This window comes from Balearica regulorum, chromosome 7, assembly GCF_011004875.1.
Source record: "Balearica regulorum gibbericeps isolate bBalReg1 chromosome 7, bBalReg1.pri, whole genome shotgun sequence".
Taxonomy (NCBI): domain Eukaryota; kingdom Metazoa; phylum Chordata; class Aves; order Gruiformes; family Gruidae; genus Balearica; species Balearica regulorum.
The window spans coordinates 18,017,813-18,036,154 of NC_046190.1; the positions used below are offsets into that span (position 1 = coordinate 18,017,813).

At 51.8% G+C, this 18,342-nt stretch overlaps 1 protein-coding gene across 1 annotated transcript; it reads left to right on the top strand.

Annotated features, from left to right (window-relative positions):
• The first annotated feature begins 5,464 nt into the window (after positions 1–5,464).
• HHEX (hematopoietically expressed homeobox) lies at positions 5,465–10,970 on the top strand. The gene is given in 5 exon segments (XM_075758231.1): positions 5,465–5,922; positions 5,925–5,972; positions 7,589–7,767; positions 8,028–8,078; positions 9,729–10,970. Coding segments are annotated over 5 exon segments (840 nt in total). The 5' UTR covers positions 5,465–5,591; the 3' UTR covers positions 9,960–10,970.
• The last annotated feature ends 7,372 nt before the right edge of the window (positions 10,971–18,342 follow it).

The window sequence follows — 18,342 nt, forward strand, 5'->3', positions numbered from 1 at the left end:
CCAAGGAAGGGTTAGGAAAGTGCATTCCAAAAAACATTAAAGCCTACGTAGTTTAATAAGATGCTTCTTTGAAATTCAGAAGAAAACTGGTGAATTTTGTCACATTTCATCTGAATTAGATTTAAACTCTGGTTCAGAGAAGCTGGTATCATGGTAATCACCAGGACAGTCCAGCCCAGAAAGAAAGTGGTATTAAGTGTTTATAATACGGGGCCATGTGTTCCCTTCCTTTTACCACAGAGCCATAAACGTTGCATATCCCACTTTGCAAGTCAAGGTGTCCCAGAAGAGATATTAACAATATTAGGGGCTAGAGGAAATGGAGGCACCTTAACAGTGTGCTCCCCTGAGGGTCTGGCATGTGTTGGTTTGGAAATCCTTGACAAGACTCAAAAGCACCATTAAAGCTTTTCCATAGCACTTTTTTTTTTTTTTTTTCCCTTCTCAGAGCTGGTGACAGCATATGGGAAAAGGACACGAGCTCTTCAAATCATCAGAGATGATTTAGGTGGCATAAACATTCCCGAGGTGTTCATGTCTCTGCTGAGGTTGAGATCTTTATTTTGCCTGACTGTAAACCACAGCCCTGGATGGAAGAGCAATTGAAGAACCAAAGAGGCAACCCCTGGCTGACTTTTTGCTGGACGCTTTCATCTCCTGAAGTTTCCCTTGTGGTGGGGCACTGCAGGCTTTCAGTACAAGGCAAGGACATCTAAATGCCAGTGAAAAAAAATCTGCTTTCCTCTAACCCAATGCTCAGAAACAGCTGAACCAGTTTTGCTGAAACCTTAAACATACTCAGCATGAGGCAGATTCCCTCAGAACAGATTTTTTTTCCACCTGGATGATTTAAATTTGGCAAAATCATAATCAGATGAATATAGGGATGTAGGATGGAAAATGATAAGATTCTGCCAGCTCTGCCCTAGATTAATAGTTCATATGTTGTCCACCCCTTTTAGACCAAGATTTGTCTTGTTCTGCTACATCTAATCATCAGCCTTTAAGACTTGACCTGCCTTAATGTTTATTACAGTTGTAACTCATTAGTAAATCAAATCATGACGGTGAGGAGGAGGAAGATGTGAGAAGCAAATATCTAAACAGATGAGTTATCTGGAAGAAGCAGCACCGACTGACATCACCCTGCAATGCGCAGTGCCTCTGTCTGGAGCAGTTTGGCTTCCACTGCGCTAGGAAAATCAGAGAGGTGAACTCCCTCCTATTTCCTCCTTGGAAGATGTTCAAGGCTGCGGCCTCACCTCTCTTGGAAGAGTCTTGAAATATTTTCAGTAATGGGAAGGGGTGGAATGGCTGTGGTCTGGATCCTCTCGGAAAGTGCCCTGTAGCATTAGGGGATGACGCTGCTGGTAGCCTGCTCTGGCTGTTAAAAGATGGACTTCGCTGGATTGCTCACTAATTCTGTACAGCCAAATGCAGTTATTGCAGCTAGGAATGATTCATCTCTGGTGTAACTCTCCTGAAGTCTGCAGTGTCACAGAGGGTGCTATCATGGGTGAAACTCCCATTTTTGAGAGCAGAAACTGGGCAGGTACCATGCAAAAAAAAAAAAAAAAAAAAAAAGTGTTTGTGGTAACAGAACCTACGAGGCAAAGAAAGATTTCTGTGCTTCGAGATTCATTTCACTTATAAGCTGCGGACTGTTTTATGTATTGTCCGGAATAACCACCTCAGGAATCAGAAATCTTCTGTGGGGCGTTTATCGCAGGTAACCGGGGATGCGGTGAAAATACCACCTGGCATTTGTCACCGGTTTTGGAAGCATTCATTTCCTGATTTTCCGACATTTGGGGGGTTTTGTTTGTTTGATGATTTTTTTAATTTTATTTTAACGCATTTTCCTGACGACAGACCGGCGCAGCCGACCGCCGCTCACCGCCCCCCCCGCCCCCGCCGTGCGCGCCCGCGGTGCCGCCGTCCAGGTGTTTCACGTTAGCGCCGCCCTGTAAAACCCGCTCACGAACACCGGTGACACATAAACGCTAAATTAAAGCGGCCACTACTCCCCCGCCCCGGGGCTGGGGGGTGAGTGAGACTCGGCCACCCGCAGCCGGGCCGCGGAGCGGGCCCCCGACACCGCCGCCGTGGGGATGCCGGCTCCCCGCAGCACCGGGGAGGGAGGAGGCAGAGGCGGCCGGCGGGAGGCTCCAGAGCCCCACCGGAGCCCGGTGGGCTTGCCCCGCTTCCTCCGGTAAGGGCTTCCCCCTTGCTACCCGAGGCACCTGTGGGGCGTCGTCCTTGGGGGAAAGCTGCTCCGGGGTCCACGCGGGACGGGAGGCTGGAAGGGGAGGGAAACCGGCCTCAAAGTAGCCGATGAGCGTGGCTGTGGCAGGGTTAGTATGGCCCGGGGGCATCGTCCTGCGAGGCCGTCTTGGCAGCATCACTCGGGGTGGGGTGTGGGGGGGTGGCATTTGGAGGGTGGACGGCAGCGGCCAGTGGCCACCGCTGCTTCCCCCGAGGAGCCTGTCTGACCCCGTCCCCGGCCAGCCCCCGGGTTGGGGATGCACGAAGCAGCATGTTTGCACCGAACTCCCCCAGCCTGAGCTGCTTTTCCTGCCCGCCCCGTCGGGAGGCGTCCCGGGCGGCGGCGGGGGAGCCGGGGGTCCCCTCAGGCACCGCCGTCGGGGCCGACCAGCGGGACCGCCCTGGAACAAGTGGGGTGCCTGATCTTTATTACTATTTTCCCCTTTAGCTCAGAACCCCTCGAAGGCGGGGGATTTCACAGAAAGTGAAGGGGAGGACAGGGCCCCGAAGTATTACACAAATAATGAGTTCTCCAGCCGATCCCTTCGGGCTGAGCTTGTGCCGGTGTGGGGATGCACACATCCCGCCCCGCCGCCCTCCAGAAAACCCCAGATTAGCAAGAAAACTTGGGGGTGTTTTCAAGAGCATTCCAAGAAAATTAATAAGAAAGGGGTTTTAAATCGGGAAAGGAGTGTATTTTCTCTCTCCCCCGAGGTTTTTCAGATAAATTGGAGGACTTTCCAGGGGGAACCTGGAGAAGAAATAATGGAAATATTAAAGCACTGTCTTGGTTGCATTGATCTTGTGGTGTCTACAGCACCTTACTTAAATGCCCGTTGGAGTGTAAAATCCAGTCAAAACTGTATTTATCACAAGCAATATTGGTAATAATGGTTTTTTATCCGAAAGCTGCATTATCTCCCTCACAACAGAAACTACAAACAAAATGTATGTTCCAAAAGAAAGGGAAAAGGTTTTATTTAATCCAGAAAATAATTAAAATCTCATGTATTTTTATTGGTTTTAGTATCCAGCAGAGTGAAAATATTGAAACTGCGAGACCCCTTGCATTAAAAAGTCACAACTGTTCTATTTTATTAGTTCTGACTGTGTGAAAAAAATTATAAGGACAACATTGAAAAAATCCGGGTTTTAGAGCCCCGAATGGCCATAAAAACAATAAAATCAACTATTAAACCTGCACTAGTGATATTAAAAAATTATGTAGTTCAATAAATGTGACATTTCACGAATGTGGATTTAATAGTCTCCAACCCGTGGAAGGAGGAAGGCTAAGGTCTAACAATTGAATTTGAAAGGGGCGGTGCTGTAGAACTGCAAAATTAAGTGCTTCATTTTTCTTGTTAGGGATTATGCAGTGGTAGTGGAATGTAATAACTGTGCCATTAAAACTTCCTTTTAACAAGGCCTATTGCTTGTATAAAAGTCAAAAAAAGAATAATCTCTTCCTCTATTTATTTGTTTTCCAATAATGCAGCAAAACATGTTTTTTTTCTTTTCGGTTAAACTTGTTCTCAGGATTTTGAATGACAGCTTGTAAAATGTAGTGGGGGCCCTCCGTACTGTTGCCTCGTATCATGCACGTCGTTATTCCAGAGGGCAACGGGTCATCGGTTTACTGTACATTTATTAAGTAAATCAAGCTGCAAATCCAACACTTCCAGATGAAAACATTAGCTAAACCCCTTGGAAAGAGCAATGCCTGGGAGACTGAGCACATAGAGAAAAAATAATCAAAACTGTCAGCTCGCTTTACGTGTACCTGATATTTACAAGACACAAGACCACGCTTTAAAGGTGAATTTTGGCGTTTGTTAACAATGTAAAGAAAAAAATTCCCAACCTCCCTATATTATTAAATATATATATATTTCCATTTCACCAACACCCTTTCGTCTTGCTCTGAGCCTTAGTTATTAAGATCTTCGTGGGTTTGAACTGGAGACCTTTTTTTTTTTTAAAAAAAAAAAAAAGTAAGTTAAACCAGCACCCTGCTATTCCTTAACAGCTTTTCGTGCTCGCTGTCAGCTCGGGGGCGTGTGAGGGAGACGGGGCGACCTGGCCGGGTCCTCGGACATGCACGGGGCACCTGCCGCCTCCGCTCCCACGGAGGGGGGAAAAAGGCGGCACCACCCGCTGCCGTCGGGGCGAGTCCCCTGGGGGGGGGTGTCCTGCGCGGGGGAGAGCGGGGTCGCTGCCCACCCCCCGGTCCGTCCGGGAACGGGGTTCGGCGAGGGGCAGCCCCGCCGCGGGGCCGGGAGCAGGAGCCGGCACTGCCGGGACGGAGCGCATGTCCCTCCCCGGGGGCGGCGGGGCAGGAGGAAACACCCGGCGGGTTTTTAAAAATTAAATCGATGGTGCCCAGGTGGCGCTGCTCGGGCCGCCGCGCCGCCTTCCCCGCGGGGCTGTCGGGGAGCGGGTCCCCAGCGCCGCGCACCACCAGGCTGGGGACGTCCGCCCCCGTGACACCCCCGCCGCCCCCCCCCCCTGTTTACCGACCAGTGCCGGCCGTCGGTGCCCGGTGAAACACGGAGCAGCAGATCGGGCCGCACTGCTCCGCGCCCCGCCGAGCTCTCGGCCCTGTCCTGGGGGACGGGGCAGGAACCTACGCGGCCCCGCCGCCCTCCGCCCACGCGCCGAACCCGCTCCGCGGCCGCGCTCCGCCGCCTCTTTCCCGGTCCGCGCAGCCAGGCGGAGCGCCTGCGGGGGCCTTTCCAAAGACCCCCCGAAACACGGCGGACACCGGGAGCGGGAAGCAGCACCCCCTTCTCCGCCTCCTCCTTCAGCCTGGGGCCGGGCTACGCTGCGGGGGGTTCAGCGCTCTCCCCCGTGGGGACGCTGTGCCGTGCGCGAGTAGAGAAGCGGGAGCCGGTGAGGGCAGCGCCGGGCCCCCTTCCCGGTGGCCGTCTGACCGCCCGCTCCGTACCCTCAGCAACCCCCCCGCCCCGGCGCGGTGTCGTCGGGGCCCGGTCGGGCTGCGGATCGTGCCCCGCTGCCTGGTCTTCCCCGGGCTGCGGCAGTTGATTGGCGCCGCGGGGAGTTTGCTCGGGGAGGCGGGGGGAGCGTATGCCGGCGGGGGGTGGTTTCCCCCTTCCCTGGCCGGGCTCATTGGCTAGACGGAGCCGTGGCAGGAAGGGGACAGAGACCACGCGGGCTCCGCCCCGCGCCAATAGAAACCTATCGAAGGGTAACCCGAGCCCAGAGAAACCGCGGCAGCGGTGCCAGCACCCAGCTGCCGCGGTCGGGGCCGGCTTTCCGCAGGGGCGGCCTGGGGCGCGGGGGGGTGCGCGGGCGGCGGCCGCGCCATGCAGTACCAGCCGCCGGGCGCGGCGCCGGCGGCGGCCCTGGGCGTCGGCGTCCCGCTGTACGCGCCCACGCCGCTGCTCCAGCCCGCGCACCCCACGCCCTTCTACATCGAGGACATCCTGGGCCGCGGCCCCGCCGCCGCCCCGACCCCCCACTCCCTGCCCGCCCCGCCGCCGCCGACGCTGCCGTCGCCCAACTCCTCCTTCACCAGCCTGGTGTCCCCGTACCGGACCCCCATCTACGAGCCGACCCCCATCCACCCGGCCTTCTCCCACCACCTCGCCGCCACCTACGGCACCGGCGCCTACGCCGGGCCCGTCTACTCCTTTCCCGCGCCGTCGGCGACTACGCGCACGCCCTGATCCGGCAGGACCCCCTGGGTAAGCCATGCCCCCCCCCCCCCCCCGCCTGCCGCCGCGCCGCTCCCATCCTGTCCATGTCCCGTCCCGCCGTCGGGGGCTGGGGGGGAGTATGGGAAGTGACTGAAATCTGCCCGACTGCCCCGCCGCCTCTTCGCGCTCCCCCTGTCTCCCTCCGGCCCCCTTCTGATTTACAGTAAATTAAAGACGCGCCGCGCTCCAGCGCTGGCAGCGAGACCACAGTGCGCGGCCGCGGTGACTCAGATTTGTTTTCCTTCAACCAAGTGACTCTCGGAGTGTCCTTAGTAATGTCGCGTGTGGTTTTGGTGGGGAGTTTTAATTGTGCTGGGAGATCGCATGGCAGATCTCAGCCTTTTCCTGCGGATGACTTGAAAAACAGTCGGGAGGCCGGCTCCGCTCGCTGGGGCCCCCGCGGCTCCCCGGCGCGTCGGGTCGGGTCGGGCTGGGTCGGGCCGGAGCTCCGGCGGCCCCTTCTCGCCCGTGGCGGGGGGAAGCGTCCCCTCTGCGGGGGCTGAGCCCCGCGCCCGGGCTGCAGCACTTGTTCTTAGTGATTGCAAAATTGGACCTGACTCACCACATTTGTGCAGTGAAAGAGGCTGACCCTTTCCGTTCATACAGGAAACCTTGAGCTCTCGATAGGAGTAAATCTGGTTTCAGAAGCTGTTAAGTGTTTTCCTGGCCGCCTGAAGCAGGCTCTTCCCCGGGAGTCGTGCACATTGCTGATTACTTTATCGACATCCTCAATACAGACAAATTCAGGAAACACTCGACTTCTGATAGCCGGGATCCGTTTTTCTGATATTGTTCATTTCCTCTGTGTGGGATGTGACTTTATGACAGCTAAAATAACCAGTTGCTTCCTATTTTTTGAGTCTGTTTTGCACCAGAATTACTAAAGCCTGACGCAAGCAAAATCTTGAAAAACAATGCAGCAAATTTCAAAGGGTGCAGGCAGCAAGACAGAAAGACAAACAGAGTGACTCAGTGGCACTAGCCAGAGCCTCTGGCCCCGGGACGCAGCTGCCGCTCCGCAGCGGGGCTGGCTCCCCGACGTGTCACTGCCTGCGCCGCTTCGCCCCGCACCGCTGCCCTGAGCCCGGGGCTGAGCCCGGGGGACACCCCGCGGCCACGGGCGGGCAAACCCCCCAGCCGGAGATGGGGGGCTTGGGGCGCTTCTTGCCCGAAGCGGGTGGGGGGCCCCGTGCCCTCGTTGGCGCATCCCCCCGCCCAGCCCAGCGATGTCCCCGCCGCGGGCACTGGTGCAAAGAAAGGGAGACCGTTTCTCTGGGGCATCGCAGTGAAAGAGCAGAAGGAAGCAAAGGTCTTTTTTTTTTTCTCTCTTTTCTCTGCGAGATAGACCAACAGGAAACACATTGACGGAAATGTTGCCAAAGCCCGTAGAGTGGCTTTAACTGGTCTCTGTTCGGCGGAGGTGAAAAATCAGAGGAGGCGAAAGATCAGAGTAGGAACCGGGGGAAATAAAATCAGGCGAAGGAAATTAGCGGGCTCTGGACCCGGCGCGCCTCCAGGCCCGGGCTCGGGCAAGGTCCGGGGCTTCCCGGGCACGCGTGTCCGCGTCCGGCCGGTGACCCTGGGCGCTGTGCCTCTCTTTGAAGGGAAGCCGCTGCTGTGGAGCCCCTTCATCCAGCGGCCGTTGCACAAGAGGAAAGGGGGGCAGGTCCGCTTCTCCAACGACCAGACCATCGAGCTGGAGAAGAAGTTCGAGACGCAGAAATACCTCTCCCCGCCGGAGAGGAAGCGCCTGGCCAAGATGCTGCAGCTCAGCGAGAGGCAGGTGAGGCCGTGCCCACGCCCCGGGGTACCGCACTCCATCCCCGGGCAGCCCCGGGGCCGGTGGCCCCGGGCCCGCTCCGGCCCCTGCTGTGCGGCTGCTGTCGGCGCAGCGCTCCCGGCGACCCGGCGGCTCTCGGGGGGGGGCAGGTGGCGGGGGGGGGGGGGTGCTGGCTCTTGCTTTCTGTTTGTGGCTCGGGTAAGGCTCCTGGCGCTTACCGGCTCCGAGACTACCCTGTACCTTCTCTCGTTGTCGTTGCTTAGGTCAAAACGTGGTTTCAGAATCGCAGAGCCAAATGGAGGCGTCTAAAGCAGGTACGGGGATGTTTCCGTTTCTATAGAAATAAGTATTTTAATTGTCTTATCTTACACCGTGCTCGTCTATTCCAGGTTGTATGCAGAAGTCATCTGAAAGGCTGTTTAACCTCTTCACCTTGATTAAAAAGACAAATAGTCATGCTGGAATCCATGAGGGCTCATTCAGGCAGCACTAACGTTAAAAGCTCCTAATGTAGTTCCTATATCAATTATGCCTGGCTTTCACACACCGCCTATTAAAACTCCACGCTAATTGTTTTGTAAACCCATATGTTGTTTAGCCAATTAACGTGGAGAAGATAAGTAATTGTCAGTAAATTACTTAGGCAGTTGTTTTGGAGAAGAATATTTACTGGTCTTTTAAATCGCCCTCTCTTAATAAACAGAAGTCGATTTATTCTGCAAATGCTGGGAAAGGCAGGTACAAATGCGTTGTTTGTTTTGAGGAGACACATGAAAAATTGAGTAGCTTTTACTTTTCGTTTACAAATAGTTACAGTGTATGAGGCTGAGAGGTTGAAGTGGTTTCCCTTCCCTTAGAAATTGTGCTCAAATAGATAAATCTTTTTTTATGGCCCAGAGAGCCCAATCCTGTCTAGCTCAGCCAGATTGAGGCACCTTGGCTCAAAGATTTGTGAAAAATCCCTGCATTGTGGCCCGAGTCTGGTTTCAATAATTGTGACATGGACAGCTGAGTTTTACTGATAAATCAGCCTTTAATATAAAAATAGTAAGAAAACTAATCACAGTGCTATGTTAGAGATATATTTGTTCTGTGACCTTCCCCTGGGTTTAACCCATGCTTCAGTTAATTTTTGAATAAAACCCTTTCACTCCGGCAAGAGGCGGGATGGGTCCCCAGTGGTGGCTCCTCGGTGGGGCCTGAGCCACGCCGCAGTGTCCGGAGAGCTCGCTTGGAATCTCGGCCATTTTATGTCATTTCCTCCTTTTCATTCAGTCACATCCATTTCTCTGAGCCCGCATGGTTATATCACGGGTACGTGTCTCTGCGTGCTTTCTCTTCAGAGTATCTTTTCATGCTCCCTTAGGGGACTGGGCTCTGCAGGTGGCTGCCGACGCAGGGCTACTCCTGCCTTCGGAAATGGGGTTTTGTTTTGTTTTGGCTTGTTTTTAATGGTGAGTGTTTCAATGTTGAGTTTTAGCTTAATTAGTAATTTTTTCCCGTTTGCTTTCGGGCCACTGATGGATTCAGCCTCCCTCCTTTTGCCGTTGGGTGTAATTAAAGAAAGATCAGGGCAGGAGGAAGCTGTGTGTCAGTGTTTGTAGACTCATAATAAACATTTGCTTTGCTAAAGACAAAAGTTCAGAGGTTCCTGGGCTCTGGCAGCTCCTGACTCTTTTGAAGTGGCTGTGATAACCATCGCCAAGGAGCCTTATTCACGGCAGCAGCTCCTGTGGCTGTCACGGAGCAGGATCAGAGCCGAGCCCCTGCGTGCGGCTGAGCCCTTGCCCGGCCCTGTCCCACTCAGGCAGGTTTATAGGCAGAAGGCCCGGAGATGTAGCGGGACACCTGCCTTTTCCTGCAAGAAACCCAAGGTGGTTTTCCCACCCAGTGCAGCTGGAATTCCCAGGCCTCCTGATTCCGTGGCCCATATTTCCATATAAAGCAGCCTTCTTTCATTGCAGGAGAACCCCCAGGCTACCAAAAAAGAAGTGGAAGGTGCTGACAGTCACAGTGACCAAAGGCCAGAGAGCTGCCCGACCCCTGAGCAGAAGAGTAAGGAGGTCTCCCTGGACGGCTCGCAGTACACCCCCTCACCAGCCTCACAGGAGGACCTGGAGTCAGATGTCTCTGACGACTCTGATCAAGAAGTGGACATTGAAGGCGATAAAGGCTATTACAATCCTACCCACTAATAGCCCCATGTGGAGAGTGGACCCTAACTCGGCTTGCACTTTACCGGGGGCTGGTTTGGAAGAATGCTACAGGAGAGAACTTTCACCGTTCTACTGAAAGAAAAAAAAAAACCCAACACCAAATAGACTCATTTTATAATAAGCAGAGAAAGAAAGAAAGGTGTATTTTCTGGTAACAGTCCATTTTTGGCAGATCTCGTATTTGGTTAAAGGAACATGGTTTGTATTTAATTATTTGTAAGATATATTTGTACATTAATCAATGTTCTAACTGGAATAGAATACTGCACACTGTCCTTACTCATGGGGGGTCTGAATCAGCTGCTGTTGGTGATCAGGCAAAACTCCTTTCTAGCTAGCGTGGAAGTGAGTATGGATTGCAGGACTAAACCCTTTGTATGTGTAAACAAATGTAGTTTAAATAGATTAATTTAAACACCCTTTTCAAGCAGAGAAACATGTTCTGTGAAATAGGGAGGGATTTGACTGTCCCGACAAGTGCCTTATGCTCATACCCTTTTACCTGCCGTGGTGCTCTCTACTGAGACATACCTCTGCTCATTAGGTAGTCTTTGGACAGATTCATTTTTCCTCTTGCATGAGATGAAATGTGCCTTCTCTGATTTTTGAGGACTTTGCTTCGCAATCTGGATGGTTCCATTTGCAGGGGAAAAAAATTACATATTTTTCTCCTTGAAAATCTCTAGCACTGTTTTTTTTTACAGATTTTGTATTTGAGAAGAAAACGTGGGGAGTGATAGGGTCCTGCTGCAGGAGAAAAACTGGCATCAGCTGTGGAGGATAAGTAAGGCACACAGCCTTGGGAAGATAGTGCCTATCTGCTTCTGTACATAGTAGTTTTCTTTAAAAGTCTTGCAGTTTTATACCTCATGTTGTTCATATTTTGTACATATTTGTTCAGTGTTTAAGAAAAAAAAAAGGCAGCAAAACCTGGTATTTAATTTTTGATGGACTTGTCTGTGAAATAAAACTAAACTCTGCACCACCTGCCACGCTGGCCATCCAGTTACTGGCAAGAGAAACTCCAAACCTCCCTACTGCCAGCAATGTCCCCGGCATGTTGTAATCGGGCTTTTCCCTCCCGTACTGTGCCGGTCAGCGGCCACCCTGCAGCTCTCTGGGCGTCCTCGCATTGCGGGGATCTCGCGTGGGCTCATTGCTTATTATTTTTTTGCTGTTTTTCAGCCTGCCGCCCCGCGTTTCGGTTTTGCCTGTACCTGTGCCTCCACGTCTCCTGCCCGCTCGGGAAAGGGCTCTGCGGCAGCAGGAGGAAAGCCTGGTCTGCAAACCCCGGCTGGGAGCGTAGGTGTTTACCCCCGAGTCGTCCCGACCCTGGTGGGGGCCGGGGGAGCGTGGGCTGGAAGAGGAGCGGGGCCGGCGGTGCCTGCTCGGGGCCGGGCATCGACCCCAGCCGGGGCAGCCGCTGACCCGCCTGAGTCAACAGTGGTTACTCATCGGCCTTTCTCCGAAATGATGCCGGCCTGGGGGCGTGGGGAAGGAGCACGGAACGCGGGGGTGCGGGGAAATGCGCCTAGGACCGGGCATCCCTGGAGCGGGCACCCACGCGGGTCAGCCCGCACTGTCCGGCGTCTTCAGTCCCCCCCGGGCAGCGAGCACCCAGGGGATAGGGACCTGACCCCGGCCGGGTGCCACGGACGCTTTTAGTGCCAGGAAAGGATTTTAGAGAGCAACAAGTCATTACTTTGACGAGGGGGGGACAGGCCTTAGGGCAGCCGAGGCGTCGCGTCTGAGCGGGTGAATACTTCGAGAAATAGCAGCTGAATTTTGTGCATAATTGAGTGGCTTTAGCTTTGGTTTATTCTTTCAAAACTGCGTTCATGAACGGGGCCCGAAAACATGAAGTAAATGTGGAGGTTTCCGTCGCCACCTGGGGAAAGGGAGAAGCCTCCGGCCGTCCCCTCGGCCCCGCAAGCTGCTCCCGCTGGGGACGCGGCAGGGCCGCGCCTTGCGCGCCCTCCGCTCGTATGGCAGCCCCGGTGAGCTGGGCACCGGCCCCTGGCTTAACGCCACCCGTGACGGAGGGAGGCTCGGGACGCGCCGGGGCTGTCCCTGGGACATTTCTCCGCCCTTGCACTGGGATCGAGCCCCGGCGCGGTGCGCGCAAGGCGAGGAAATCGCTGTCGGGAGCAGAAAGCATGCAGCGGGGCTCCGCTGAGGAGGAAAACCCTTTTCCGTCCTTTGCATTTTCACCTCACTCAGTGTTTCTGTCGTGGGTCTCAGCCCGCGTCCCGACGGGAACGGGAACAGCGCGCCCTGAGTCACCGGGGCTGAGCCGCGGGAGCTGCGGGGAGGTGCCGGGAGCGCGGGGGGTGGGATGGGCACACCTCGGGCAGGGGCGTCCCGGCCCTTTCCCTTCCGTTTCTCCTTCTCTTGTCTATCTGTCCCGATCGAAATCAGGGAGCACGAAGCTGGCGTTACCTCTTCAAGGCGGCTGTGCTTTCGCGCGGGGAGCGGAACACGTGTGGAACAGAGTCACCGCGACTAGTGGGCGGCAGGCGGCGGCCCGGGAGTGCGGGGACTTAGGTGAACTCCGGTAAACCCACTTCCACGCAGGGTGATGCCGGCATCCCCCGGCTGGGGCAAGCCGAGAGCCACCCGCCCTTAGAGACTTGCACAGCCCGATGCGATGGCGGGAGCGGGGGCTCTGCCCGAGGCGCAGCTCGGATTTGTCTCCCAGCCGGTGTAACGTGCTCCCGGAAAGCCGGGCTCGTTAAACTCAGGCGCTTTCCCAGCGGCGGCAGGGGATTTGGCGGCTCCGTGCAGGTGGGGAGCGCAGATGCATCGTCTGCAGCCGCCGGGCCAGGGATGTGGATTTCCAGGGTGTCGGGACAGGTGACAACAGCGCTGCCACCCAGGCTCGGCTGTGGAGATGCCCTTGCTCTCCCACCCACCCGGGGAGGAGGGCTCACGGCTTCGCGGCGCCTAGGTAAAACACACCAGCGGGGGCGGCGAGCCACGGGCTGAGCGGCCGGCTGCCATTGGAGAAATATGGCCCCAGGAGCTGCGCCTAACACCCAAAGCCCGTTTCCACAGCGGGGGAGACCCGCGGAGGGATGCCCACGGCGGGGCGGGCGAGCGACTCTCTTCTCCTCGGCAGGAGAAAAACAGCCAAAGCACTTTACACCGTTCGGTAAAAGCTTCGAGCCCCTTCCGTGCCACCCTGCTTTTTCTTATTTGTTTGCCTGTTGGCTATTTCATGCCGAACTAGCACGTATGACCTTTCCAGCACAACTCCCGTCTTGTTTTCGATTCTTTTTATCAGCCGATTCAACTTGAAAATGGTTATCATTTAGCAGAAAAACAAACAGAAAAGCACATTTTTGTAAGCAAAACGTTAATGATTGGAAGAATTGCACCAATTTCAGCTTGACAGTGTGTGATTAATCCTCCGGGTCAGGTACTTATATTTTTAGTCATTAGGTTCGTCGGCCTTTGATATGCAGAACTGTTTCTAGCCTAATAGGATATCGACCCGGCCGCCTATGTACTTTGACTCCTTACACAGCGCGGCTCCCCGGCCCGCGGGGGCCGCCGTGGCCCGGAGCGGGTACAGCCGCCTGCCCCGCGGGATGCCCGGGCTGCTCCGGGCCGGGCCGGGGGGGAGCTGCGGGTGGGGCCCCGTCCCCAGGGTCACCCGTGGAAGCGGGCGGCCGCCCCGTTGGTCCGCGGAGGCCGCTCACGCGCGGGGCAGGGAGAGTCCGCCCCCGCGGCAGGGACACGCGTGGGGCAGCCTGATCGCGCTCCCCAAGGGCACCTCGAGTGCTTCCGCGGTGTGCGGGGGCGGAGGAAAGTGTTTGCACGATGTTTGCAATCCTGGACAATTTAATCCTCCGCACTGAAATGACCAGAGCCTCTTTTATTGCACAATAATAGGAAATAATAACTTAGGGCTCCTAATTGTTTGCTTTCACTCAAAAGGACCTTCCTCTGGTCACATCGGATAAATGGAGGGTTTACCACTCAGTTTAGTAGACAACAAAAAATTATATAAGGCCCTGAAGAAATCTGCTATTAGATGTCTTCTCAGAGGACAAAAAAAATCAGACAGAAAAAAATCTGTGCATGGGTATTATTGTCTTTCAGCTACGTGTGTATATATATATAAAAGATTATATTTTAAAGGCATTATTTTAGCACGAGAAAGTTTCAAGACAGACAGTGCTGAAAGCCTGAAATAAGTATCAACAGCAGGTCAGAGCATGCTGATCTGACTCAGATCAACTTTCCATTAAAGTTTAATGGTGGTTTGGGCTTTGCAAGGACAGAAAGATTTTGTCCAGGTCTGTAGGTGACAACTGCTTACCAAAGAGCCTTTGCTGATGGTAGAGTCTCTGTCTTATCCTGAATCATGCACTTTGTTGGCTTCAGGCCTCATGAGCATAGGAGATTTGTTTTCTTCCTATTTATACAAAACAGGAAATCGATGTCTATTTCTAAAATATTTCAGGTGGTGCATGCCAAGGCCAAAGATACTTGACACAATCATGAAGAAGCCTCATCATGATAACTGGCTCCATTTCACAACTCCATTGTTTAGAAGCTATTGACAAATGACTGCTAAAACCAGGGAATCTCAAGCAAGTCCAGACTTTGTTGTTTTGGTCACTTGGAGTGATACCAGGAAATTATTATTTGGTGGACTCTTTCAATTGAGTTGGTGACTTGTGAATTTTCCCCTGAATGTCAGATACCCACCCATGTCATAAAGACATAATCTCTAATGGAACTAATTGAGATGTAGATTTTTTTTTTTCCCTACTGGACTGATACCCACCCATGTCATTAAGCCTTAATAATAAATAGAAATAATAGTTGGGTTTTTTCTTTTCTTTTTTTCCCCCCCCCCCCCCCCAAAAAAAAAAAGGGCCTGACATTAAATGGTGACAGAGGCTGGGCTCATGCTTGTTCTTCAAATGTGGTAGTCACTTATCCCCTTTTTAATTTTTTTTTCTTTCTTTCCTGAAAGTATTGTTTAAGATGTCAAAGATGCTAATACAATTCTGGGAAACAGTTACTCTAATTTGTTCACTCTCTAGTCAGCTTGGCAGAAGCAAAACACTGTAAGGAAATATATTAATGACTAAGAATTTATCTGCTGACTTTGTAGAAGACAATTATTACAATGGGTATGTGTGGATGCATGCGGGCTACACATTTTCAAGTAGCTGTTTAAAGGAGTAGATTAGATCGAGGGTTTTGTCTGAGTACGTTTCAGTAAAATGAAGTCAAAGTCAAAACCAGTTGCTGTCTGAATGGCCTATAGGCTGTCTATGCTGGCCTGTAGGAAATGAGTCGGTGCTCATAGTCGACTAGAAATACTAATGCTGAAGACAAATTGAACTTTGCGTTTGTTGGTATAATTTAGGCAAATGAATTGGGTTTAAAGATTGAATGGGCATGTAAAAAAGAGCTACCATATCATCAGCCTTAGGGAAAGGGCCATTTCCAGGAGGCCTAATTCAATCAAGCTTATTTAAGGACTAAAAATCCCATCTGACAAACACATAGACATCAATACCTTTAACGTGATTTTAGCAGGCTGAGTTACAGACAGCCAGGAGCCCAGAGTATGATCTGCTAAAACTGAGCAGAAGATGATCTTATTAGATTTTTAGTAGGTTTTGCTTTTGAAAAAAGAGGGCCTGACTGAACTAAATCTACTGAAAAAAGGATCTTTTTCTCTTCTTGTCTAGAAAAGGCTTTCAGGGTTTCCCCGCGTGCCAATCTGTACTATTGCTTTGAAGACCTTTGTGGAGAAACTTATCGATTGTTTCCTATGCTATAACTCTCCTTGGCTGTTGCAGTGGGACTTCCCATGAGCGTGGCGTGTCATTTTAAAAAGTATTCTGTCATTGTCTAGACAGGTATAAAAGTTGTATTTTTAGAATGACTTAGTAAACACTTTTTAACACCTTTTAGTATTTGACCCATCCTATCTATGCAAGGTTTCAAAACGTGTTAGTCAAGCTGCGTTAGCTAATATCTTTAAAAACACAAGTTTTATCCTAGTCTAGACGTACTGAAAGAGAGTACTTGTCCTGGGATACACCCACATGAGGGTACAGCCATTTTAAAATGAGTCAGGACTGTCCTCTACCATGCAATTGTATCTCAAAGACTTACTGCAGCTATCAGGATAAAGATCACAGGTTAAAAGGGGAAGAAGTAACTGCTTTATACACATCATTTCTTCCACTTCATTCTCTATACAAGAAGGAACCTTCTTACACAGTCAAAACCCACACAGTCAATCAGAGAGCAGCTCAGACCTGTTGTAGACCTAAGGTACAGCAAGACCCAGTTCTTCAAAAGGCTGGGCCAGTTGCTGAGGTTACTCTCCAGGGATTTGTCCTCCCAGCCATCACCAGACCCCTTTGGTTCTGCCAGGGGAGTCCTTTCTAAACCTACCTTGAATGAAAATAGAACAAGTTAGTCTAAGCAGTTTAAAGGATGGTAACACTGTAAAGAAAAGGTCTGCACTAACTTGGTTAATTTTGGCTGATGCGTGTTGGAGCTCTGCTGGCACATCAGAGAAAGGTTGGCTGATTGAGGGAGTTTAGTTGGTTGGTTCTGGGCTCCTTGGCTAGTAAGACACTGGATTAAATTTTGCTCTGAGCATGTCAGTGCCAGTTAGATGTGGGCAGGAACTGTGAATGAGTTGCTCTGTTGGCTGAAAACAAAATGCAGAGCTGTGTAGCTCAGGGTGGGAACAGCTGAGGAGGAGCTGTGCTGTGAGTAGAAGAGGATTCAAGGGCTGAGGCAAAGAGAGCAGGATGGGACTGTGGCTCTGCAGCCCCCGCGGCGTCCTGGTGCAGGCAGTGGAGCAAACCAAGAACTTCTTCTGAAGTTTTTTCAAATGACAAAGCAAAATTTGCCAAATGGTTGTTTTGGGTAACGTGCAGAGACTGACTTGGCAGCAGGGACCAGACAGTAGCTCTCTGCCCTGGTAAGATTTTGGGATAACCTAGAGGTCAGCACACCCTGCTAGGAGATAGATGGAGTCTGTCCTGCCGAGCTAAGCCCATTTCACTGGCTTTGACCTGGAGGCTGACACAAGCAATGTTGGCTCAGTCACCGATATTGTGCCTTGTACCATATTGTCTCCTTGGTGCAACAACAACCCCCCCCTCTCCGAGCATCTCACCCCAAGAGAAGCAGTCTAATTTTATCCAGTGGAGCAGCAGTGATAGTGGCAGCAGCAGAGACAGCCGCTCTCAGCAGGCTCTGCCACCTGGATGTCACCTCTGTGAGCAAGCAGGAGACATACAGCATTTCCCCCAAATCACATCCCTTTACAGTAACTCTTTTTGGGAAGAAGAGGATTGAACCCAATCAGATCACTAGTCACTTTCAAAAATCTTGGTCAGAACTGCATGCAGGTAGTCTTCATGTTGTTCACGGTTTCCCATACTGTGGTATGAGAAGACAATGCTGACACTGCAATAGCTGAATAAAAGACACCCATTTTCTGCCAGTGCTACTCTCATAATGAATACTGTTCGTGCTCGGCACTGGTTTGCTCCACCAGCTGCCTCCCCCCACCCCAAACCTTTGGGAGTGTCTGGGCGGTCTGGGTGTACTCGCAGGAAGTGCAAGTGGTGAATATCACCATATATTAGAATATATTTATGCCTTCAAAAAAACCTTGCATTGGAAAGTCGCTAATTTACCCATTAACATCTCCACATTGCACTGCAGTTTTTCTTCCTTTTTTAACCGTTGCCTGATACTTTTGCTGTAACAAAAGATATGCTACCTGCAGATGGAAACAAACGTTTTTACTAGAGAAGAGCATTATGCTACAGATGCTTGCGGGTAACGTGCGGGGGGGATGCAACTGCTCAATTTCAGAATCTTTTGCAAGACAGTTGAAGTTCCCTATGCTTCAAGTAATAAATATCTCACACTCACAGTTGTGCTTGGGGAGGGCAGTTTGTATTGATTCATTATCAACCACTCCAAAATAAGATTGCTGTGTTGTAATAGAGCCATTGGAAGGGGTTTCCTGACAAAATTATTTTATGTTCTTGTGCATTTTTTTAATATGATACTTTTGCCTCATGACTGTCTCCTGAACTACCAATCACGATTCATTAACAGGACCTGTACAATCTTATTTCCTATATACATAATTGATACATCTACCACTGCCAACCGAAGCACACATGATTATATTTTAAAATGGAGAGTATTAAGTTATTTGTTGGTTGCATCAGAACAAATGTAGGATGAATAATGCCATTAAACAACAAATTAATTAAGGCCTTATTTTTCCTTAGTTGCTTATGGAATCTGCATTACTACATACTTTCCATTATTTGCAAATTACACCAGACTGATT